Source organism: Plectropomus leopardus, chromosome 18, assembly GCF_008729295.1.
Source record: "Plectropomus leopardus isolate mb chromosome 18, YSFRI_Pleo_2.0, whole genome shotgun sequence".
In the NCBI taxonomy this organism is placed as follows: Eukaryota; Metazoa; Chordata; class Actinopteri; order Perciformes; family Serranidae; genus Plectropomus; species Plectropomus leopardus.
In genome coordinates, this window is record NC_056480.1 from 25932708 (window position 1) to 25959006 (window position 26299).

At 40.0% G+C, this 26299-nt stretch overlaps 1 protein-coding gene across 1 annotated transcript; it reads left to right on the forward strand.

The window, feature by feature from the left end:
* The first annotated feature begins 1159 nt into the window (after window positions 1–1159).
* On the forward strand, window positions 1160–25088 carry cpsf1 (cleavage and polyadenylation specific factor 1). Its single transcript, XM_042506394.1, has 38 exons — window positions 1160–1316; window positions 2641–2806; window positions 2911–2938; window positions 3044–3177; window positions 3271–3351; window positions 3457–3608; window positions 4251–4397; window positions 6135–6274; window positions 7176–7286; window positions 7404–7497; window positions 7585–7672; window positions 8852–9001; window positions 9175–9226; window positions 9371–9444; window positions 9545–9619; window positions 9739–9819; window positions 10129–10224; window positions 10339–10518; window positions 10689–10830; window positions 10982–11160; window positions 11383–11525; window positions 14406–14580; window positions 14687–14893; window positions 14984–15073; window positions 15161–15307; window positions 17044–17196; window positions 17571–17687; window positions 17973–18063; window positions 19078–19162; window positions 19784–19925; window positions 21065–21217; window positions 22280–22456; window positions 22878–22944; window positions 23026–23073; window positions 23155–23310; window positions 23701–23830; window positions 24655–24793; window positions 24877–25088. The coding sequence occupies exons 2-38, from the start codon at window positions 2663–2665 to the stop codon at window positions 24922–24924; spliced, it is 4416 nt and encodes a 1471-aa protein (XP_042362328.1). The 5' UTR covers window positions 1160–1316; window positions 2641–2662; the 3' UTR covers window positions 24925–25088.
* Window positions 25089–26299: the final 1211 nt, after the last annotated feature.

Genomic DNA, 26299 nt, shown 5'->3' on the forward strand with positions numbered 1-26299 from the left:
ATTTATGAGAGGGAAGGGGCTGGTGCATTATGGGGAGACACCTGAAATATCAGTTAAGTACCAGGGAGAGAGTAATGTTTTTTATTTGGCTCAAGGGAGGGACAACTTCAAATGGTTGTTTATTGTATTAATTTTGAATATCCCACGAGCTCCAAAATCTACAAGTGGGTTTGGTTTGGTTTCTCAACAAAGTCAAACTATTATAGCCACAGAGAATGGTTACGGAGTATGGTTATTTATGTTTAAGGGAGGGTAATTTGTTTTCTTTAGTCACTCAGGGAGGCTCAATAAAAAATATTTGTAGCTCACACACACACACACACACACATATATAAATATATCTGAAGGGGGAGAGATGGGTCAACTACTCAAGTTGAATTTATGCCAACACAAAAGATATGTCCATTATACAGACACCATAAGCACCAAAGAAGGAGACATGCAAAAAAAAGAGTAGTCATAAGCCATGTCGTCATAATTATATATTTAAAATTATTTTACAGAATTGTTATAATTTTCAAGGTCATTTCTAACTTTCTTGTTTGTTTTTTTTCCCTTTTTGGAGGGCACATTTTCCAGTGATTTTCTTGTACTTCTTTTTCTTCTTCTTATTCTCCTTCTTTTGTTGCTCATTAGCTTCTTCCCATGTTTTTTTTCTTCTTTTAAACAGCGCATTTTTTAAATAAAGAAATTTGTCCAGGCTCTAAATTACTAAATAAATAATTTGATTGTATTTCCCTTCTTAGTTGAGCAACAATTTTGTGTGAAAGGAAATAAAAGGCCGTCCCATATAGATGCCTGTCCCAAATATAAGCCTGTTGAGGTCAATGATTTAAGGAAATATTAGCCTATTAATTGAAGTTTTACAGTATACCCTGAATGGGCAATGTATCGCTGAAGAGATAAAGTGTCATTTTGACACCAAGGTTTGTTTTTTTTTTTTAAAAAAAATCATGAAACTGTGTTATTTTAGAAAATACCAAATGAGTAATTCTCCAAAATATTCATATGTGCCTGTCCGTTTAAGGGTTAAAAATGGACAATCGTGAACTTGTGGAATTCAGCTTATGTCCATGGATGTATTGCTTATGTCCCGTGGTTGAACTGTGGGGGGCAGCAGCGCGCAGCGGAGCGGCTAGTCTGCCGCAAATGAAAACAAGGAAGAAGACTGCAGCACCGACAACACAACTAACTGCTAGCTTACCTGGCTACTAAATAGCTAGCTCAAGTTAGTTACCCACAAAAAATGATGCCCTAAATGTAAACAGAAGAAGGAACAATAAAGCTACAGACTCCAAAAACGAGTTTGACGATAGGTACGTTTACAAGTTTATGTCATCATTTGCAATAACATGCGTAGTCAGGTGCACGCGCTGTGCCATACTAGCTAATGTGCTAGCAATATTAGCGCGTTGCTAACATAGCTAACTTTAGCTTCTCCATACATTTGTTATCTGAAGGCAACAGTTAGCGGACACACACACTAGTCATGACAACATGACTGAATTGCCAATGTCACTAACATGTCACATTAATAAGACTTAAGCTAGCACAGGGAAAAGGACATTATCTAGCCAAAACACTTGGTCGCCACTCGCCAAATCTTAGCGGTGCATTTTGTAAATTGTAAGCAAGCTAACGTTAGCGGTGCTTTTCATGGAAGCATCTTTTTGCATCGGTGGCGAGCATTCATAACTGGCATAACTGCTCTAACTGGATGTATGTAATATTCATAGCTAAAATAGTTAAATGTGACGTTAGACGTTTAGTGGAACAAATTATGTTAAACAAAACTGTATTGTCTAACATTATCGAATAAAGCACAACTTTACTGAAGGGTGGCTTTTTACGTCACTATTCACTAAATAAATGAAGTTGAATCTCAGTCGGGCCTATTTTTGCAAACATCAAACAGAAACTGTTATACAGCTATTGTTTTTGTTTGAACTATCCAAAAGATCTGGACAGGTCTGAAATCTCACTTCTTTGAAACCTCCAACTCTTTTAACTTCAATGATATCATCAGTAATTTTGATCATCCAAACAGTAGTGCCCTTGAATATTTAACGAATTCTGTTGTTTGATTCGCCAAATTTTTCATTAACAAACAGAAATTCTTTAAATTCCCAAGTTAGTATCTTTCCTCCTGGAACGGAAAGCTCGCCTTAAGCCAGTCAGCAACGATTAACAACAACAATTAATGTGTCAAGTTTTTGGAAAATTATGCCACTTTCTGTACTGAATCTCCTCACTGATGGGACTGTGTTTGTATGTTTGTACATCTGTTTATTTTTATGCCATGTATCTTGTTTTGTCTGGTTTCTGTTTTTTTGTTTATTTATTTTATCTATTTATTTTCTTGTCTGTTCATTTGTCATTGTCATTTTTTATCATTTGTACACTGCATTTTTACTCGAATCTTTCAGACACATTTTTAACCTGTACTTGCTGTTTAACCTGATGTTTTGTTTATGTTTGGTTTGTCAATTTAAAAAAAAAAATGTCACTCTGAATAATGTTTCACACGAGCCAGTTACTATTAGCCTAACCTTCAAATGTTGGGTTTTTTTGTATCTTAATTAGACATTTACTCTCAAAGTGATGTTAGGAGATCCTGACATGAATGTTTTCTCCTGTCAGATGCTGAGGGCGCCCTGCCAGGATGTATGCTGTTTACAGACAAGCACACACCCCCACTGCGGTGGAGTTCTCCGTCTACTGCAACTTCATATCCAGCAAGGAGAAGAATTTGGTTGTTGCTGGAACATCTCAACTATTTGTCTACAGGATTATCCATGATGTGGAGGTAACTATATGTATCCATTTGGCTTGTGCCATTATCAAGCTTTGAAATAAAGGGCTTAAATGTTTTTTTTGGTGATATGTGTAACACTTCTGTCATTATTTCAGAGTACATCAAAGGCTGAGAAGTCCTCAGGTATGTTTAGTATCATATTCAAAGTACATATTTTATTATTAATTAATGATAAAAACTTAAATGAGCACATTTGTGGTCTGACTTTACTCCTTCCACCTCTGACAGATTCCAAACCTCGTAAAGAGAAGTTGGAGCAGGTGGCATCCTTTTCCCTCTTTGGCAATGTTATGTCCATGGCCAGTGTGCAGCTTGTGGGAGCCAACAGAGATGCACTCCTTCTCAGTTTCAAAGATGCTAAGGTATCATTGTCGAAACTGTGCAATGCCAATTTTTGAGCTCCCTAAAAAATATTTTTTTCTGACCTTTGTGTGCGTATTTTCGTTTCTCGCCAGCTGTCCGTAGTAGAGTATGACCCCGGGACACATGACCTCAAGACTCTGTCTCTCCATTACTTTGAGGAGCCAGAGCTCAGGGTATGTAGAGACAAGAACACAGCGTATATATGAAAAGTCTAAATGAGAGCAAATGTTGACACCAATGAAGAAATTGTTTGATTTGCACTCTTTTTACCATTTCAGGATGGATTTGTACAGAATGTACATATTCCTATCGTCCGCGTGGATCCAGAGAATCGCTGTGCTGTGATGCTCGTTTATGGCACCCAGCTGGTGGTGCTGCCATTCAGGAAGGACACTCTAACAGATGAACAGGAGGGGGGAGTTGGAGAAGGGTATGCCTGCAGTCAGTTATTCATTCTGCTAATTAATGTCTTTTACAGTCTGCTTGGCACTTGTATCCTAAAACCCTCACAGTGCCCATTATTACTGAAACCCAGTCTTTGTTTTGTTCATACCAAATATGGAAATTTCACACCCCTCCACCCATTTTATCTGCAACAATTTATATTGTAGTTGCCATAAATGTAAATCCATGGTTTTAAGAACAAAGTAAAAATATAGCTGCTGTGCAGCGGGTGTTGAGTGATGTTGTGATGTTGATCATAGGTGACAAACTGATGTTTAAAGATGCAATTTTCCCATAGACTGCAATAGTTTACATGAGGGAAGAATTCCAAACTGATAAAATTTTGCAATGTTACATACTTAATCTATTCTGACAGCAAAAATGTTGTCTTTTTTCATGAACTTTGAAGATTTATTAAGCAAGAATTTGCAAGTATATGTTTACAGCACCATTTACAGTCAAACATTTTTATGCACTCACTTCACTTTTTATGGCTCACTTTTCATCACTGAATCTATCATCACTGTCATCACGGACATGAAAAAGTTTTGTTTTATAAACACAACGAAACACCAGCACATGTAATTGTCTATCTCTGAGCGCTTCTATCACTGTGTCTCATCTCCAGACCTAAATCCAGCTTCCTACCCAGTTACATCATAGACGTCCGTGAGCTGGACGAGAAGCTCCTGAACATCATCGACATGAAGTTCCTCCACGGCTACTATGAGCCCACATTGCTCATCCTGTTTGAGCCTAACCAGACATGGCCGGGGTCAGTCAACCACACTATCAGATATACCAAACACGCTTTCACTGTTTTATCCTTGAAGGTTTATGAAATTAGAAAAACTGTTTTCCAGGCCTGGGAATGGTGTGGAATTAACAGAATGTTTTGGAAATGCTGTGAACATACATTGTTGTTGAAAATGTGTTCATTAAAAATCCCCCAAACATTTCTAATATTAACATGCTGCAACATGTACTTTGTATTACTAATTTAAAATCTAGTGCTGCACAACATGACCATTGCAATGTCACTAGTATCATGTAATACACACAGACCAGACTCACATCACATTATCACTGACGCAGTGCCCCTTTTGGGGAGAGAGAAACATGCTGTCACGTAAGGGAAGAAAAGCTTTTTGTGGCGTGTTAACTGAGGCTTTCATAATGAGATGTGTGACACAAAGGATGCATGAATGTTCACTGTCAGTGTCGTAAATATAGAAATGATGCTGGTAACAGTTATTCAGATGTGTGCTAATGTTAGCTTGAGTGGGAGGCTGCTGCTCAGACTGTTGTCTCCATTTAAATCTCAGCCTGTAGAACAGTTGGCTATTAACAAGTTTGTTATTTGCAGACAACACCCAGCCTAAAGATATATATTAGAATCCCCAAATAACATGATGTGGACATTATAACATGTGACAAGGTGTTGATCGATAATGTTTTTTCTGGGCTGATACCAGTTATTAGTAGATAATGAGAATAATAACTGATATTCGGAACCAATATGCATTTATAAAAATAATGAAAAATCTTTTTGTCAGTATTTAGAATTTGGAATATAACAAACTCCAACACAAAACTCAAACACAAAAAGTATAAATGACTTTAGCAAATGTTTTTAATCAAAACTGAAACATTCATATACATCACACAGTTTTTATGAAGTCCAGTGAAAATTAAATTAAAAAAATTAATAAATAAAAATAGTTCCCTAAAGTTTTACAAAGTTAAAGTTCCTCCCATGCGGACACTTTCTTTGCACTGTTTAATTAATTAATTTTAATCAGCGATCATTAAAAAAAAATGCTGTTACAGATAATTGACAAAATGCCAAATATCAACCCCAATAATCGTCCAGGCCGATAATCTGTCGACCTCTACATGTGGCCTGTGTGTTGGATCCTTGATCCTCTTGGATGGGGAAAACGCGACATAAAGACGATCAACTTTAGTTTATTACAGTATCACGCACGCACTGGTTCAGGCAAGTACACAAAATAACTATTCGACATGTCCATAAAACAAACGGTTGTTTAGCAAGGAATAAGCACATGCAAACATGTCAAAATTATTATCCAAATACATGCCAAATTGCACTGACTGATTGACAAGACGATAAGGGGTGTGGCATTGACGTTTTGCAAAAAAGTTTCTTAGCTTCAGCAGTTTGTTTAGCTGTAAATGAAGTGTGTGTTTAATAACATATGGCTGTGTCACCATATAGGCCTACCCATTTTGTTGTTGTTAAATAAAGTAATAAAAAAGGAAGCAAATATTATTGAAATTTATGGAAATCTTTTGAAAATTGGTGAATAAAATGTTTTGAAATCCTGTCTATTTAACCAGTAAGTAATATAGACTAAGGCAGTGTTAATTAAGGTTGCAAATAGTGGCTGTCTTTGCTATATACATATGGCCATGACTTTTTTAGCTATTGCTTTTAAGCATGCCAGATTTGATTTAACCTGTAACATCTGTTGTCTGATGTTTCTGCCAGGCGTGTGGCTGTGCGTCAGGACACTTGTAGCATCGTTGCCATCTCCCTCAACATCATGCAGAAGGTTCACCCTGTCATCTGGTCCCTCAGTAATCTGCCCTTTGACTGCACGCAGGTCATGCCTGTTCCTAAGCCGATCGGTGAGTTCAGGGAATTCTCCCTTTTGTCTCTTCTTATGAACAGCGTGGCTGCCAAGTTCCTAGTTCACCATAAGATCATTTCTGTTGGAGTGTTAGATAAAGATTTACACTATGTGAGGAAGTGTGTTGTTAATTCTTAGGGACTGTTTAGTGCATTTCACGCACTTTTTCTTCTTTTTTTTTTTTTATCATTTTGGTCGTGTTTATGGCATAAATTTGGTAAGATTTTGTATATTTGTTTAATCTTGAAGTTTTCAGCTTATCTCCCACAACATGTCAAAAATACACAGTGTAAAGAAAATTGTTACATTCATACTGTTAAGTGCAAAAAATGTCCAATTGAAACCCACTCAAAGTGCAGTTTTTGATCCAACAGCCATCAAAGCATTAAAACATGCAGTGTAGTATTTCTGGGTGTCATTCTGGGCTTTTGCCTGAGAAATTTTTAATTTTTACTGTTTTGTTTTGCATATGGAGAAAATACATGCTATATCCACTAGGTGCACTGTCACAACCAGTGCTGCAGCTAATCATTGACATATCCCAGACTGCCATGATAAAACAAAAAAATCTGCTCTGAATGTAGTATATTAAAAATAATTTATTTTTTGTCTTTTTTTTATTGTAAAAACATAATGGCATCATGACAAAAACTGGGCATTTAAAGGGTTAAAATCCTGAAAATGAATGAATACTTGTTTTTTGTGATTAGCACTGGTGTTGATTAGAAATTAATTCAATTCAAGTAGAAAATAATAGTGTGTAATATTTTTTACAGCTTGATTTTGCAAAGTGCATTTTGTGTACAGAACGATACGAGTGTTTGTAACACTAAAGCGTGCCCTAAGGGTTAAAGTTCATGGTATTCTAGCTTCTCTGATTATGTATCAAATCCCTCCAGGTGGCGTGGTGGTGTTTGCTGTGAATTCATTGCTGTATCTGAACCAGAGTGTTCCACCGTACGGAGTTTCTCTCAATTCTCAGACAACTGGGACCACGGCATTCCCTCTGCGTAAGCATCATCATCGAAAACATCTTTAACTCTAACCTTTGACACCTGGCCTTTATACTTTACATGTCATTTGATGTTTTTGTGATGCTCATCACTGGACATGTTTTGGTTACTCAGGTGTACAGGAGGAAGTGAAGATCACACTCGACTGTTCCCAGTCTGACTTCATTGCGTATGACAAGATGGTCATCTCTTTGAAAGGAGGAGAAATGTGAGTCATTCGAATTATTTCCACCTGAATGTGCGGGAAAAATGGTGGCAGTTTATGATTTTTCACAGACTTTTGTTATTTTTGTAGTTATGTGTTGACCCTCATAACTGACGGCATGAGAAGCGTGCGGGCGTTCCACTTTGACAAAGCTGCTGCCAGCGTCCTGACAACCTGCGTAAGTTTTACCTGTCACTGCAGTGTTTCCAACACATGGACTTGGGCCACCCACGTATATTATGGTGGGTATTTTATAGGATTCTAGGATAGGTCCAATGCTTTTGCGTCAGAAAATTGCTCTGTAGCACTTCAAAAAATTTCAACGCAGTATCCCCCGCAGCTGGTGTCACCTACATGCACGAAAATTGTTAGGCACATGTAACACCTCTTCAAGAGAATGACACCATCCGCAATCGCTTAACTAGCGGACAGTCTCCTCTCACTGTGTCCCTCTTGAACCAGTTCATTCAGCTTCTACGGCCGAGGCAAAAGCACCCAAAAGGGCTGGTGATGTGTCAGTCTGCTCCCCTGTCGAATAGTGTTTCCCTCCTGTTCAAATGAGACCCCCCTTTTAATGTGTAGGACATTTCTAGAAATATCTAGTAAATCAAAGTATTCTGTTAAAGGTTGCACATTTTTGGTGGTTGTCACATGTAGTGGACCATTTTTGAGCCAACAAGTATATTTTAGACCTTTCGGAAGCACAGAACTTAATCAGTCAGTCAGTCAAGTCAAGTGTTTTGTGATTTTACCGTATATCTCTTTGCAAGGCAGAACAAGAGTGTCTGTCCAGGATAAAGGTGGAACATGAATAGCAACGCAAACAAGAATTCAAACGTTTATATGCAGGGTTCCCACGGCCATAAAACACCTGGACTCCCTCTTCATGTCTGCCAGCTAGCTGAAATTATGTTTAAAAAGAGTTCGAGTTCGCAAGTGTGATGTAAAAAAAAAAATCATTTTCGGTCCTCCAAAAGTCAAGGAAAAGTTCTGAAAAAATGTGTGGAAACTCAATGGTTTGATGTGACAGGAATTCTCAATCTTCAACAAATACTCCTTCATTGTGTGTTTCTATGGACAAACACAAAATGCTTGAGTGATCAGGGTTTGACTGACAGAACTTAAAGATTAAAGCTTCTGAATGCAACAGAAATTTCCATTTTTACACAAAAATTATATATTAGCTAGTAGATAAAACCTCTGCAGACTTTACCAAAAACCCACAGGTAGTTTTTCCTCTATCTGTCTGACCTTTTAGAGAGTGAAGTAAATACTGAATACATACTAAGTCTGTCAGCTTTTAGAGGATTTAAAGGAGACAAACTGATGCCTCGCACTCTGGGCTTTCCTCCTGCAGATGGTGACCATGGAGCCTGGGTACCTGTTCTTGGGCTCCCGCCTTGGAAACTCTCTGCTCCTGAAGTACACTGAGAAACTTCAGGAGACGCCGCTAGATGAAGGCAAAGAAAAGCAGGACAAAGAGAAAGAGAAGGAAAAAGATAAGCAGGTATATTTGTGACTGTGTAAAATTAAACTCTAATATCGCCTTAGCACCATTAGAAATGCCATTTTTATTTTACTTGATTTATGCTTGTGCACATGCAGCAGTGAGTGAACGCGTATAGCTTTCTTTGCCTTAAAAATAGCCTGTAAACTAAAACAAAAACGTATGAATTCCAGGAAGAACCACCGAGCAAAAAGAAGCGAGTAGAATCTTCCACCAACTGGACGGGTAGGTTCAAAATCATTTTTGATATGCGCCACAAGTTTGTGTGTGTGTGTGTGTGTGTGTGTGTGTGTGTGTGTGTGTGTGTGTGTGGTTGTGTTGTGTGTGATCAGTCTGTCTGTGTTTCACTCAGTGTCTTTGTTTTGACAGATGAGGTTGATGAGATAGAAGTGTACGGAAGTGAGGCCCAGTCAGGCACTCAGCTGGCCACCTACTCCTTTGAGGTAAACAAACAAACAAACAAACAAACAAGAAGTTTAATTACTTTGTATGTACATTCAGATTTTTGTGAAACGTGACTGGTTCTTTGTGTTTTTCATACAGGTGTGCGATAGCATACTCAACATTGGACCTTGTGCTAATGCCTCCATGGGTGAACCTGCCTTCTTGTCTGAAGAGGTACACACATTAATACACTCCTAGTCCCTGTAGATTTGTTACTGTAGATGTTAACTGTAGTCTTCTATCTCAAGAATTGTATTTGGATTTTTTAACTTGGATGTTCATCTTACCCACAGTTCCAGAGCAATCCTGAGCCTGACCTGGAGGTTGTGGTGTGCTCTGGCTACGGCAAGAACGGCGCACTGTCTGTACTTCAGGTAACCGCTCCCACTGATGTGATGATTTGTTGATTTAATGCATATAAATTAATGTTACTGCACTGTCCTGAAACCTGTGGTCGTGAGGGCCGTCTGCCTCAGGTCCAGTGATGGTGCTACAGTGAAGTCTGGGTCTACCAGGGCTGCCTCAGAGAACGGCGGAGTAGCCTGTAAACACCCCAGAAACAAGCTCACGGTTCAGATATACTTTTCTGGCACTTGCGTACAAGTCTGAACAGCCTGGAAATGTACAGTGTACCGCCTCTGACTTTTACTTGCTTATTTACTCGTTTCCTTTCTGTTACGCAGAGAAGCATCCGACCCCAGGTGGTCACTACGTTTGAGCTACCAGGTTGCCACGACATGTGGACAGTCATCTCCAATGAAGTCAAGGAAGACAAAAAAGTATTATGTTTTCTCTGCGAAACAGCCGCAGCTTTTTTTTTTTCCACTCTAATAAAAAGTGTCCACTCGTAACTTCATTTTTTTCCAGTAAAATGTTTCTTGCTCCTCTCCCAGGCTTCAAAAAGCGATGAGTCAGAGGACGGAGCAGAGACAGAGACCACTGAGGATGGCGAAGAGGGAGAAAAGGACAAAGAGGAAAAGGAGAAAGAGGAGGAGGAGAAGACGGAGGCTCCCATAGAGGATGATACGAAGAAGCACGGCTTTCTCATTCTGAGCAGAGAGGATTCAACCATGGTAAAAAAAAAACACCCCTCATTAACGCACAACATATGTCCTACTTTTTTAAAAAATCTAAACAAATGCAAAAATAAAAGTTTTGAAATGGAACATTAAGGTAAAACTAAACCTATCTATCATACTATCATATAATTGGGATGTTATTTAATGTAACTTTTTTTATGCAGATCCTTCAGACTGGTCAGGAGATCATGGAACTGGACACCAGTGGTTTTGCTACACAGGGACCCACCGTGTTTGCTGGAAACATTGGTGACAACAAGTACATCATCCAAGTCTCCCCCATGGGCATTCGGCTGCTGGAAGGAGGTAAAATATGGTTATCATTGTGATAATTATATTTTTACATTTAGTTGTTGCAGTAACAAACAGGAGATAGAGTAAAACTGAGTATAAGATTAAAGCAACTTTTAAACATAAGCTGTGTTACTCACATGTTCTCTGTAAATTCTGCTCCCAGTGACGCAGCTCCACTTCATCCCCGTGGACTTGGGCTCTCCCATAGTGCATTGCTCTGTGGCGGACCCATACGTGGTCATCATGACTGCAGAGGGAGTGGTCACCATGTTTGCACTGAAGACTGACACATACATGGGGAAGACACACCGGCTGTCTCTGCAGAAACCTCAGATCCCCACTGTGAGTAAATCATCCCCGTCAGTTATCTTCGGAGGCTTTTCATTGGACACATGCGCCCCCTGCTGGACACACTGAAGCTGTTGGACTAGAGTCCCTGTTACTGCAGTTTCATCAGTGTCACTGTTCAATTCTTTACTACAGGCAAATGCACAGCATCAAACCAGATTCACACAATCTGCTTAAAAAGAGTCTTTTTTTAAAAACACGTCTCTCATTTAACAGCAATCACGCGTGATCACACTGTGTGCGTACCGAGACGTGAGCGGAATGTTCACCACAGAAAACAAAGCGAGCTGCTCCGTCAAAGAGGACACCGTCGTCAGGAGTCACTCTGAATCAGCAGAGACCAACATCATGGAGCTCAGGTAAAAGCATCGCCTCCAGACTGCTGCATACAACCAGTCGCTACATTAACTGTTTATTCACAGGTTGATTATTATTATTTAAAAGTTTATGCAGATTGTTCATTTCAATAAATAAGGTATTGTGTTACAGGCAATACCTCCCACTCTGAACCATCCTCCCTATACAAATTTCCCACTCCAAGATTAATGTGCATAGATACATTTAAATTCAATTAGCAAACGGTAGACAAAAACAAAAATATGTTATAGATATTCTTTACAGGATTTTCTACATAAAACAAAGTTTAGACTCACAAGGAAGTAATTGCCCCTCCGTCAACCTGGATCGTAATGATTTTCTTGTTTTCAGCTTATTTTGCTGTGTTTGCATTGTTTCTGGTCACAGTGGCAGATGAGGTTGAGACTTTATAAAAAGGTGCCAATCCGTAAGCAACACGCATGCAAAAGGAAGCCAAGAAAATGTCACAAAGCGCAGAGAAAAAGCAGACATAGCGCAGTGAAACGCCAAGCACTTTGCTTTCACTTTGGCTGGCAATACTTTTCACAAAAAGTAACCAACAATTCCTGAATAATATAACTTTAAATAGGCTGCAGAAAAAGAAAAGATTAAAAAAAAAATCCCCAACTGTGTGCAAGATGGGAGTTTATAAAATGGTCAGACTATGAATTCACTTCTTCTTTAAGGACGTAACGCTGTAATTAGGGTAGTGAAAGGGCACCTTGTTATTTTGCTATTGTGATAAGAGACTTTTTTCAAGCAAAGGACAAAGATCCTATGTATCCTTGAAATGTTTTTCCAACATCCACACACTTAATATCTAAATTAAATTAAGATCCAACTTTTGTCTGATTTGAAAGTGGTCATCATCTGTTTCATCCGTTGCATATATGCGAGAGGCTTTGTTGATTTCCAGTTAAATACAGTGAAACAGCAGGCGGGAGACGCAAAAAGTCTAGTGTTTTTCTGATAAGCAGACAAATTCTTCCATCCCAGAAATGCCAGTGATAGGGTTACGGTTGAACATTTTAAAGTATATAACACAACTGTTTTAAAATGTATTAAACCCCGATGAAGGTCACAATCCGAAACACGTTGTTCTAAATACTGCAAGTGTTGCAGGAGTGTCGTCACCTTTGATTCATTTATTTTCTCGGTGCACCTTGGAAGAAGGTAAAGTTGCTCGAGAAACCTTGCTCCTTTAAGGTCGAGTGTTTTACCAGAAAACTTTCAGTGCCTGATATGCTCATAAAATTTGGCCTAAAGTGGCCGGGCTTTGGTGGCATCTGGGATATTTGGTATTTACTGAAGGGAATATTTTGTGTCATTTTGAAAAAATGGAGGCAGTGAAAGACTTTGACCTGTAATAATACATGTCTTATACAGAGGATTGAAGTCTGGAAGATGGATTGATGTTTCCTTGGTGTCGTGGTTTGGAAGTCTCTCTGTAAAGATCAGGAACTCTCTTATTCAGATTGTAAACAGGTCGAGTCAGCTGATCGGTGAGCCCCAGCTGAACCTGGCGTCCCTGTTTACCAGACAGCTGCAGCGGAGAGCAAACGCTATCTAATGGCCTCTTTGCACACTGAGTTCAGCTGCTCCCCTCTGGAAAGAGGTTTTTAGTCCCAAGGTGTAAAACCAAGCACTTTAAAACCAGTTCTGCTCCAGCTGCTGTCAAAGAATTGCACAGGATCATTTTGTAGCCCGTATTTATGATTTATTTATCCAAAAATTCAGATTGTTTTTACTTAAGGGCTGGTTTTGTAGTTTAGTGTTTTTGGTATTTATTACATATTTATAGGGATGGGGATTGAAACCTAGTTCTATTGAGGACCCGGTTCAGCTTTTTTCAGAACCCGAAAATCAATAGCTTTTGAGCTTATTGATACTGCTGTTGGGTCCTGTGGGCCCTATAACAAAACATCACATCTTGAGTTGAGTCACCTCATTTAAAGCCAGTCACTGGTACACATACGTCGATTTTCTTATTAAGCTTTTGAATTTAGTTGAATTGGCAGCCAACAGGAATAAAACCAAGCCAAGAAGAAACCAGGTGGTCAGCTGCTTGCGAGGATGGCTGAACGTGCAAAGAGGTCTAAAGTTTGGCTTCATTTTACCAAAGCAAAAGATGCAAGATGCGAAATGCAATTTATGTTGCACAATAATTTCTTACAAGGCGGAGAACACACACAGCAGCAGTGGTCAGCACACCCAAACTTTGTAGCAAGTCCCATCAGTTAAAAATCGTCATCCAATGTTGAAAACAGCAGTATAACAGCTGGTTAGCTAAAATAACCCAGTTTGCTTCAGTTTTCATTGTGATGTGTTCAAAGTCAGTTCAGTATAATGACTATCAGACAAAGGTAAATAAAACCTCATCATGACGTGTTCAAATGTAACATCAAGAAAAAGAAAATTGAGTTTTTAGCAAGAAACCTAAAGCATACAGTTGTGAGAAATTAGTTTTCCCAGTGATATAGAATATAAAATGGATGTTAGAGATGGAAATACAACCTGTTTAACATGCTGTCATGATCTCTAATCATCTGATAATACATAATTAAAACTACTCTCCATGAAATCCTAGAATAGTATCAATAGTGGTATCAATAAAGATTCGGATTGTGAAGGAGTCTCGATAATGGTATCAGTATATGTAAATATCAATAAAAATGAACAATCCCTATCCCTAAATATTTAACATATTTAACATTTCGATCAGCACTGGGGCACTTTAATTGCTTTATCTTTTAAGTTCTTGTCATGTTTTATGTTGTCTGATGTGTCTCAAACTGTGTTAATGAATGCCCTGCACTTAATGCTGCAAACTAAACCTGCCTACAAATAAAATTTCCTGAACCTTAACTTGTGTGTGTGTGCAGTAACACAGTGGACGATGAGGAGGAAATGCTGTACGGAGACTCAAACGCCAGCACGTCTCACGCAAAAGATGAAGTGAGCCGCAGCTACGTGGCACCAGGGCCATCCGGAGGCGAGGCGAGCAAGGCAGAGCCCAGCCACTGGTGCATCATCATCAGGGAGAACGGTGTCATGGAGGTTTGAACATATCAGAAGAATCTACACATCATGTTAATCAGTGTGTAAATATTTGTTTAAATGTTTCTACGCTTCCTTTTTCATTGTGATCATGTTTTTCTGACAGATTTACCAGCTCCCAGACTGGCGATTGGTGTTCCTGGTGAAGAACTTCCCAGTTGGTCAGAGAGTGTTGGTGGACAGTTCATCCGGCCAATCAGCAACACAGGGGGAGGGTAAAAAAGAGGAAGTGACACGTCAAGGAGACATCCCACTCGTCAAAGAGGTGGCGCTGGTTCCACTCGGCTACAATCACAGCAGACCGTACTTACTGGTGAGTCTTTGATAAAAATGCTTCATGAAAATACAATAAAACTACAGTAAGTGAAAATAGTGTATAAGACAAAGTGTTGTTGTTTTCTAGGTGCACGTGGAACAGGAGCTTCTGATCTACGAAGCGTTCCCGTACGATCAGCAGCAGCCACAGAACAACCTGAAAGTGCGCTTTAAAAAAGTAAGAGCTAAGCCTGATAACAGATGGACTGAATCAAGTCAAATGTGAATGGATTGAACCTTTACTGTGCTACTTTACTCCACTCAGGTGCCCCACAACATTAACTTCAGAGAAAAGAAATCAAAGCTAAAGAAAGATAAGAGGGCGGAGAGCGGGGCCGCCGAGGAGAGCTCAGCTGTGAAGAGTCGGATCGCCAGATTCAGATACTTTGAGGACATCTCTGGATACTCGGGGGTAAGAAGGGCATTTTTTAAAGATCTTTTCCAACTCAAAAACGTGTTTGTTGTGTCCTTTTTGAACTACAAATCAAGCTTCTGGGAGACATTGTCCTCAGAAACATGAGATCTTTATAACAAAGATCTGAGTCAGTTTGCAAAGTTGTTCTTCATACAGCATAATAATAACAATAATAACTTTTTTTATATAGCACCTTTAAAAACTGAGTTTACAAAGTGCTTTGAAAAACAAGGCAAATCAAAAGCAAAAGGGTTTTCTTAGAGTAGAATTAATCAGGAAAGGCTGCAAGCAAAAGACTCACCTACTCGTACACATGTATGGCTGAGTCTCTCTGATGTTTCTTCTAACGCTAACACTCGCCATCATGATGCACTCTGCTTTTTCACTGCTGAACATACTCACACTAATCTGCCATAGCCAGACCTATGTCCAGTACAGCGGGGCGATACGGCTTTAACATATTATCAAAATAATTTTAGGCTATATCGCGATACAGGAAATAAATGCTGATTAATCGCATTCTGTGGTGCGCTTTGACCTGGTTTGTCATTGAAGGCCACAGTGGCTTTGTAACATGAATTTTCGAACCATCTGAGTACTTCAAGCCTGAAATATCACCTCAATGCAGAGCATGTAGCAGTGGCGCCCGTGTTAACAGGTTAGAGCATGCACACTGCAGGAGCAGCGCTCGTCAGGCACGGCCTCAGCTGCCTGTCAGCCGCGATACATCTAGAGAAACGGCGGTTCACAGATTTTTTTTTGCGTGTTCTGCGCTTGGCTGTCAGCAGAAGTAGACAGTGAAAATGATGTTCTGATGATTATATTGACTCTATTCCACTTTTTACTTCAGTTTCAAAGTCTCTCTCTGCCACAGAGATGAGGAAGTACAAAGACGTCTGTTTTACCCCAACTTCCCTGCTGCTGTTTCAAAATAAAAGCCCTCTGACAACGTCTCTGTTGACAGAATCCCATCATTTGCTGACAAAAGGCATTTTATTCTGAATTATTTACAGGGTCATGTTGCTGACAATGCATGACTTCATAAATGAGTGAAATTTGTGCTTAAAAATGTAAATCGAATTTTTCAAAGACTTTTATAGCAAAATGTGATGTATGCGATTAATTTTGATTAATTAATCAAAGAGCATGTAATTAATTAGATTAAATATTTTAATCGCTTGACAGCCCTAATATAAAGTTATGTTATAATTCAATAAATCAAAGTGGAAGCCATGGTGCTTTTATTTTGCAGTGTAAGGATTCAACCGCTGTGAGCTGGAAACAAACAAACAGTTCTCCAGTTCATATATTGATAGATCGTCATAGAGGTGCTGTGTCTGACTTTTCACACCCAAACCACGTCCAAACGACACAAGTGGCCCCTCTTTTGGGTACGAGCTCGTCCTCGTTTGGAGTCTTGTACAGAATCCCCACGTTCAGTATCACTGTCCACCTCCTCCATGTTTGTTTGTTCTGGTGTTCTGTGCGTGGTGAAGACGCTCCCTCAGCCCAGAGTTATCAGATGATGCAAACGAAATAAACCATATTGCATGATATGAAGCTACAGATTTTTTCTTTTTTCTTTTTTTAGTAGATAATATATATATATATATATATATATATATATATATATATATATATATATATATTATGTTAAAGAAAATATTAACTGTAGCAGGTATTTGCATTGTTTTTGTATTTGACATACAAATGACATTCCTTCTGTGTCACAGGTGTTCATCTGCGGTCCGTCTCCTCACTGGATGCTGGTCACGTCTCGTGGAGCCATGAGGCTTCACCCCATGACCATCGACGGCTCCATCGAGTCTTTCTCACCCTTCCATAACATCAACTGCCCCAAAGGCTTCCTCTACTTCAACAAACAGGTACGCAGAGGACACACTCGCACTTTCTTAAATTTCCTCTGGATTAAATAAAGTTAAAAAAAAAACAACATGACAGCACAAACTGGCAGCTCACAGAAAAGTTGCACATGTACAAGTTAATCCGTTCGATGACTGAAATGTCCACGAGTGGATGAAGAGTCAGAAATAGAGTTCAGGTGAGTTGGAGGAACGCCAAAGATGAAGGCTAGAAAAGTGAAATCCTGCTGGATCAAAGCACAACGTTCAAAATGTGCTTTTAATGATCCTCAAAGTTCCTCAAATACAGAAGTCTCTTTTCTTCGTTCTGCCGCCTTGTAAAGTTTTCTCTGTGTGTGTGTGTGTGTGTGTGTGTGTGTGTGTGTGATCTCCCACAGGGCGAGCTGAGGATTAGCGTCCTGCCCACCTATCTGTCCTACGACGCCCCATGGCCAGTCAGAAAAATCCCGCTGAGGTGCACCGTCCACTACGTCTCCTACCACGTCGAATCCAAGGCAAGGCTCCTCTCGCTCAGCCCACACAACGCCGGAGGCTGCGGAGCGGCAACGTGACACAAATTCATGCTGAGACACACTCACACACACCTCCGCTTGCATAACGCCATGCAAAATAAAAGCGTATCGATCGAGCCGCTTTGAAAAGTTTGAGATGAAAGCCCTCTGGCCTTAAACTTTTCTTACTGTGAGAGAGAGAAAAAAAATCAATGAGGGTGACTTTGAAGGGATTAGTCTTTGATGTGAACTTTTTCTGTGCGATTTTTGCCTTTTTTTTCCTCTCAGGTGTATGCTGTGTGCACCAGTGTGAAAGAGCTCTGCACACGTATCCCCAGGATGACTGGAGAGGAGAAGGAGTACGAAATCATAGATCGAGGTCAGACATGAACACGCACACACACAGGCACACCTTTTCTTTACATCACTGGTTCAACCATTTCTACGTTTTTAGCTCGCAAACTACTTTTCACAAACTTTGACTCAGAGCAGTCAGCCTCTCTTTGCTGGGAGTTTACTAATCTTGTTACATTTGCTAAACACCAGCCTTGCACAACTTTTTCGGGGTTCGATAGGTCATGAAAAACCCCGAAATTTGTAATTTGCAGGCTTGGAAAAGTTTTGGAAAACTAAATATACCCTGAAAGTTCTGAAAAAAAAATCATGGAAATCTGTTTCACTGACCTGTAAAAAAAAAAAACTCAGGGACAGTTGGAAATTTTAAAATCCAACAACAGTTTCTGTTTCTACAGTTTCTGTCTTTGATAAATGGTGCCGTTTTTGTTTAGAACATGCTCAGGTTTAGAAGGCATGTTTTAAAGAGAGAAAAAAACAGCCAAACATCTCAAAAACAAAACAAAAAAAAAAAAAATTGGGGGAAAAATTTAGAAAAAAAAGACCTTTTTTTTTAAAAAAAAAAAAAAAAAGGAAAACATGCCCTCCAAACCATTTTTTTCTTAAATCTGCAGTGAAATAAATACAGCCATTGAAAGTTATGTGCTCCTCCCCTAAGCCAAATTAAAAAATATAAGTCCCTCCCCAGTGCTTTAATTATTATTAGACATGCCTCCTCTTTTTTTGCACCACCCTCTCTAAATTATGAACAGTCCCTTAGTTGTGTTGAAATATTCAGTTCTAGTCCTGTTCTTTCTTTATTTATTTTTTTAAATAATATATATATATTTGAAAAAGCTATATCATAATAAAAAAGACTGATAAAGGTTAACAGTGGTCGTTTCAGAGAATGTCTGGTCTTTAAAGTTTGCCTCAAAGTCATGAAAACTAATTTTGAAACGTGTGTATGAATCCTGAACTTTGTAAATCTGAAGTGGCTGTTTATTTTCCTCCTCGACATAAATATGTGGATACATGTTTCTTTCGTGTCCCCGTGCAGATGAACGCTACATTAATCCTCAGCAGGAGAAGTTCTCCATCCAGCTCATCTCTCCGGTCAGCTGGGAGGCCATCCCCAACACACGGTAACAGCTTTTTTTTTCTTAATATTACGCACCTCTCTGAGCAACACAAAAGCACTTTTGCAAAATCAATAAGAAAGCCTTGTAATAGACATTAGGCGCCTGTGAATCAAGAGTTGCACACCAGCTGGCGGCAGTTTGGTGTTCCCTTTTACTCCGCAGCAGGTCGTCCGCGTGGAGGCTCTGTGCTGCTTTCAGGGCTCTAATTGAAAATCGTGGGTCATTTATCCGAGCAGTTAATTCAGTCTCACACGGCTGCTTTCCCTCATTTCATTAAGGGTCAGTGAGAAATGTCGAGTCGTTTATCCAAGTCCCTGCGCATTGTGCTCTGCTCAAAATACCACGTGCATGTGCACGATACTGCATGTAAAATTTGAGCCGTGCATGCAATTATCAGCTCTACATGCACCAAAGCAATTAAAGTCCGGGCAAAGTAAATTGAGAGATTTGTCTTTTAATACATGGAAGAGAAGTTTTGTGGGCTGTGGAATGTGCAAAATATAATGAAATAAAAAAATTGAATGAAATAGCAAAAATCATTATTAGCAGACAAGAACACCAGAGTATTAAAAGCTTTGGGGAATGTGCCCTGACTTGACCCTGAACCGTCTCTGTCTCCGTCAGCATCGACCTGGAGGAGTGGGAACACGTGACCTGCATGAAGACGGTGAATCTGAGGAGTCAGGAGACCGTGTCCGGACTGAAGGGCTACGTGGCAGCAGGGACGTGTCTGATGCAGGGCGAGGAGGTCACCTGCAGGGGCCGGGTGAGCAGCACACGACAACAACAACAACAACAACAACAACAACAACAACAACAACACAGCATTAGGTTTTATTTATTTCACAATAAGATTCATCAGAATAACATTTACTACCAAGGAATTTGATTTGTTTTATTGTGCATACAATAAATGTATAATAAACATATTTGGAGCAAAAAAAAAATGAAACAAAGTACTGCAACACTCAAGATAGGGTTGGGCGAGATATCGAATATAATCTATGTATCGCGGCTTGTTCCATGTGCGACACATAAAAATGACTTTAATTCAAACATCAAGTATAAAATGTTTCATTGTTTTTCTTTTTTTTTTAAGCCACCAGCAGTTTGGTTTTCTGTGTCCCCTACGACTCTCTCTCTCTCTCTCACACACACACAGGGCTTTTCCACTACTGTGATTTGCATATATTTGCATATACTATTAATGTATGAACTGGAGAGCTGTTAGTTTGTTTCCAGCTTACAGAGAAAAAAATCACATCACATGTAAGAGCGCTGCAGTAACAGTGTAACTTAATGTTTGGTAGTGGTGGTAGTGTGAGCAGCTGAGGCGTGTGTTTATATTTGCAGAGCTCAGATCGTGAATATTTAGTCTCATCAACACTTCAGGCCTGAGATGAGCCGGTTCCTTCAAAATAAAAGCACCATGGGTTCCGCTTTGATTTATACTCCCAATACTTTTTAAAATTTCATAATAAACATTCTTTACTTATGTTGTTATAACCTAATTTTGCTGAGTGTTATTTTAACAGTAGTGTATTCAACTTCTTCATTTGCCAGTAGGTACTTTATTTAACTTTGTCACTGCAATTGATTCAGTTTTTGTTTTTAAATTTTAGCATTTAGCATTAGTTTAAAGTGTATATAAAGATATATATTGTGTATCACGACACAGCCATAAAATATCACACTGTCATTTTAAAGCCATAAAGCTTAGCCCTAATGTGTGTTAATGTACTGTCAGCGGGGTTCCAGACCTTGATTACGGAAGAAAGTGTTTTTGTGGCAGGAGGTTTTGGTCCTGATTGTCACAAAGAGTTTGTGTCCGGCATGGGAGGAGTCAGCTGCAGTCTTTCCTGCAGAGCTCTGAGGATATGAAACTATTCCTTTTTTTTTTTTCAGATTTTGATCCTGGATGTGATCGAGGTTGTGCCTGAGCCGGGCCAGCCCCTCACCAAGAACAAGTTCAAAGTGCTGTACGAGAAGGAACAGAAGGGACCCGTGACCGCCCTGTGTCACTGCCACGGGTACCTGGTGTCAGCCATCGGACAAAAGGTCTCACATCACGACTGACAATTCCCATAGCTGCCTCATAACAGATACTACTGTTAGCTAGTCACCGCACCATGCTAGATATAACTTAACCGTTTGAAACCTGAACAAACTGATGTGATTTCTTTTTTAAAAACACACAAAGGAAATGTGCATCTTAAAGTCTGTGTAAAGTGATAATTAAAATGAGTTCCGAGTTTGTCACATCACAGAAAGATGTGTTGTTAAACACCTGACCAAATTCAAATGACCAAAAAAATCGCCAAGTGTGTAAAAGAAGGTCTCAGAATCATGAAAAAATGCACAGTATTCTCTGATCTGAAACGCTGGGGGCGTGTCCGCTGGAGGAGCGGAGGCCACGCCCAATAGCGGGATGATGCTAATGTTGCTTCTCGTTTTTATACTGCCACATTGTCAGGGGCGGGGTTATGCTGAGTATAGCTCCAGTGCATCATCGAGCTGTGGTTTTAGGCCCGCCCAAAAAATCTTAAAACAGGAAAATGGTGAAAAAACAGTCAATCATCTACCTCCACAATTCAGTACTATATAAAGAGTCTTTGTAACATGTTTTCAACAATCAGTTTCCACATTTATAATGTGTTTTAAAACAAATCTCTGAATTCACTTTACCCGGACTTTAAGAAGTGGTCCCCAAAATTAGCAAAAAATTTATATAAAAAGAAAAATACGCATGAGGAAAAAAAAAAATAGTAAAAACAAAAAGAGACGAGGAAATGGCCTTGAAAACGTGCATAAAATATATTTCTTTATGTCACGTAATTGTAAATATAGATTTTTTCCTTTTTTTTCTAAAATATTGAATAATCCCCTCACTGTAATTTCTTTTTTTTTTTTTGTGTGTGTGTGTGTGTGTGTGTGTGTGTGTGAATTTTCTGGACCTTTCTTGCCATGTTGCTTATTGTGGTTTCCTCCATGTTTCCAAAAGAAATCAAACCAAGTTTCTCAGGTTCCAGTTGTTAAAGGCATCTGAATGCAGCACAACAAAAACTGATGCTGATCCAGGTTTTAAAGGGTTAATGTCAGCACCCTCCGTGTCCCGTGCAGATCTTCCTGTGGGTCCTGAAGGACAACGACCTGACGGGCATGGCCTTCATCGACACTCAGCTCTACATCCACCAGATGTTCAGCATCAAGAATTTCATCCTGGCTGCTGATCTGATGAAGAGCATCTCGCTGCTGCGCTACCAGGAGGAGAGCAAGACGCTGTCGCTCGTCAGCAGGGTGAGCGGGGAACACCGGCCATCTCCCCACGTTTGGCACGAACGTCCACTTGGCCACAATGCTGGACCGATTAGATGCTGCTGTTGATGGAAGTATCCTCAGTATCTGAGGCACTAAATGGAGCGTTCAATAACTGCAGGCGTTTAATTTTTCCCTCTTTGAGTTTGGGATCAGAGGAGGTCACAGACAGTCAGGCCTAAGCGTTGTTCGGGAGTGTGGAGGCAGATTAAGTAGACTGCGGGCAGCAGTACACACAGCTGAGTGTTTATTGATTGAGATGTACGAGCGAGTATCGACGGCGTGTCTCCTGCAGGGATTCACTCCAGTTAATCTTGAAAAGAGAAACTCTGGCAGCTGGAGATAATTCGGGCACTGTAGCTTTCTTTGTTGGATTTAACTGTTTTCTCATTGTTTTTGACAGGATGCAAAACCCCTGGAGGTTTACAGCATCGAATTCATGGTGGATAACAACCAGCTGGGATTCTTGGGTAATGCTGAACGCCCTCAAGACGCATATTTAATGTAGTTTTCACAAACTCCTCATTAACCTTTCATTCTTCTGCTTTCAGTGTCGGATCGAGACAAGAACCTCTATGTATATATGTATTTACCTGAAGGTATGTTAAGACTGACGCATGCAGATGTATTTCAGCGTGAAATGCACGTGCCGTCATGTGACGTGTGATGTGCGTTTGCAGCTAAAGAGAGCTTTGGAGGAATGCGCCTGCTGCGGCGAGCGGACTTCAACGCCGGAGCCAACATCAACACTTTTTGGAGGATGCCGTGCAGAGGAGCGCTGGACAGCGGCAGCAAGAAGGCTCTGACCTGGGACAACAAGCACATCACCTGGTTTGGTGAGTGAAAAACACTCGGCTTTATTATAACGTACACTCGTATCACTGCGTGCTTAGCGGGCTCTAAAAAATATCATACATTTGTTATTTTTTGTACTTTTATTGAGTACATTTTTATCCAAAATCAGTCCTAATTATAAATATTAAGTATTTATGATTTTTTTTTTATTTTAACTCTTTAAATGGCAGGTCTTTGTCGTAATGCAGCTATATTTAATTTAGAAAAAAAAAAAGAATTACATAGAGGACAGAGGATGTTACAGGATATTTTTTACAGTGTGCTGGCCGACTCAGTTACACACCACAGAGAGCACGCGTGTGTGTGTGTGTGTTTTTGTGTGAGTGAGATGTTCAGCGTGGCCTAATCCTCGTTTGAATGCGTCCTCGCAGCGACCCTTGACGGAGGAGTCGGCATGCTGCTCCCCATGCAGGAGAAGACTTACCGCCGTCTGCTGATGTTGCAAAATGCTCTGAACACCATGCTGCCTCATCACGCCGGTCTGAACCCGAAGGCCTTCAGGTCTGTGTCTGCCGGAGCAGCAGCCGCATGTTAACAGTCACCGTTTAAAGACGGAGTCAGGTTTTCTCCTATTGTGATTCACATAGAAGAGAAGCGAGCAGTGTCCCCCGCAAAAAATGCTCCTCCTGCCCAACTGCACCAAACAGCCCCAAATAACTCACTTTGAGCAGTTATTGTCGCTAGATCAGGGACACTCAGCTTGCTCTGTTTGGGGGCCAATTTTGCAAAGTGACAAAAGGCCATTGGCCTGTCCCAGCAGCCCCAAACATGTTTCAGGATTCAGGATTTTAGGACATTTCTAGGTTTTTAGGACATTAGGATCTTAGCTAGGACCTCTGCATGGGTGTGGTGGATCCTCCTCTGGCACTTTTTTTTGTGTTTTACATACAAGCTCTATTTTTATGCAGTTTATTGCCAACTGACATCTTATGAATACCAAAAAGTACAAAAACAATACCCACCTCATCAGGGGTCAAATTTGGCCTGTGGGCTGGAAGTTGTCTGCATTAAAAGAAAGCAGAAAATTGAGCTTGTTTATTTAAAAAAAAATTAATTAATTTAAAAAAACCATGGGAGGATCCACCCGGACCCCTCAGCTGAGTTCAGTTCTAGGCTCCAAATGTCCTCAAACCTTAAAAAAAGAGGCTCATTTAGCTTTTGATAAAAACCGTGAGACAGTTCAGCACTCAGTCCTAAAAAATAACCCGAATTAGCAGCCAACATCTCTCTCTGCCGTGAGCAGTCCAGACGAAAGGCAGGTCTTTGTTTTTTTTTTGTTAGACTGGCTGTTTGATGTAACTGACTCTTTTGTGTCTTGCGAGCAGAATGCTGCACACGAACAGACGCAGCCTGCAGAACGCCGTGCGCAACATCCTGGACGGAGAACTCCTCAACAAATACTTGTACCTCAGTACGATGGAGCGCAGCGAGCTGGCCAAGAAGATCGGCACCACTCAGGACATCGTGAGTGCTCTGACAGCAGAGAGGATGCAGTGACGCCAGCTTTTCTTTTTCTCCCTCTCACCGTGTCCTCCTTTCATCCCCAGATCCTGGACGACCTCCTGGAGATCGACAGAGTCACAGCTCATTTCTGAGAGCCACATTCCCACGTCTCGTCCACTCGACGCCGTTTTATACTCAATGTTTTGTTACCAACGTCTTTGTTCAAACCTGATTTGTTTTTCTTACTCGTTAGATGGGAAAAAAAAGAGGGCAGCCATGTTTTCTTAGGATATTTTGTATTAAAAAATCTAAATAATTTACACAAGCCTTGTCTTTGTTTATTGAGCTCTGAGTGATAAAGACGAGGATACCGTAAAGGAGGTAGAACATTTTATTAACATTAACGCTAAAATAATTTAAAAACATTTGGTTAGGTGACATTGGACTGATCTTTCAGCCTGAGTGGACTTAAAGTAACACTGAGAAGAAAGGGTTAATCTGGCACAGATATCAATTCCTGTAAAACCTGAGCAAATTGGTTTTGACTTCTTAAAAAAAATGAAAAAAACATCAGAAAGCAAAGAGCAATTTAACAAGAAATGGCCCCAAAATTAGCAGGGAATTGGTTAAAAAAAAAAGTAACAAGAAATGTACCTGAAAATAAGCATAAAAAGAAAAGTAAAGCACCAAAAACCAACAAGGAAATAACGCCAAAAATCCTAGGGAAAAAAAATACAAATATATGTTTACATTTTTTTTTCCTGTAACATAATTTTAAATATATGGTCATTTCTGGACATTTTTCCCTAGTATTTTTTTTATTTTACTTGTTTCTTAAAACGTATTATTTTGTGTTATTTTCTTGTCACCTTTTTCCTAATTTCTTGAAATGTGCCTTTTTCTTTATGTTTTTGAAATAAATCCAACCGGTTCGTTCAGGCTTTAAGGGTTAAATAGCATATGAAAGGCATTTTGACGCCACAAGAAAACTGGTGTCCATCCAGGTTCAAGGGGTTAAAGGACCAGTGTGTGGGATTTAGTGGCATCTAGTGGTGAAGACTGCAGACTGCGACCAGCTGAAAATTCTCCCATGTTCCGAGCGAGATCTCCTGGTTAGAATTCCTTCAGGGCTTTTTTGTGTTAATGTGGTTTTAATCAGGAGCTGAATTTTCCACAGAGGCCTCCTGCCGGGCTCGGTGGGTGGGGTTTATCAAGGGGCGGGGCCTGTGTGAGCCTGAAAGGGGGCGGGGTTAATTATGAGAGATGATGGAGAGCAGGTGTGGAGCCCCAGTGGAGAAGAGGAGCTTTCTGAGTTTCTTCCTTTCCTCATCAAGTTTAAAGTTTTGTTTTTGTTTTAATGTCTACAAATGAACCTGTTAACGGAGTGCTGAAGCAAAGCAACGATGGATCAGGGGTTGATGGCGGGGCCGGGACAGCGAGGCAGCAGGTAGGCCCACATCGCTCACTTTTAGCCGAATGCTCTCTGTGCTAATCTGTGTTCTGTATTTCTCCTCGAGGATCAATAAA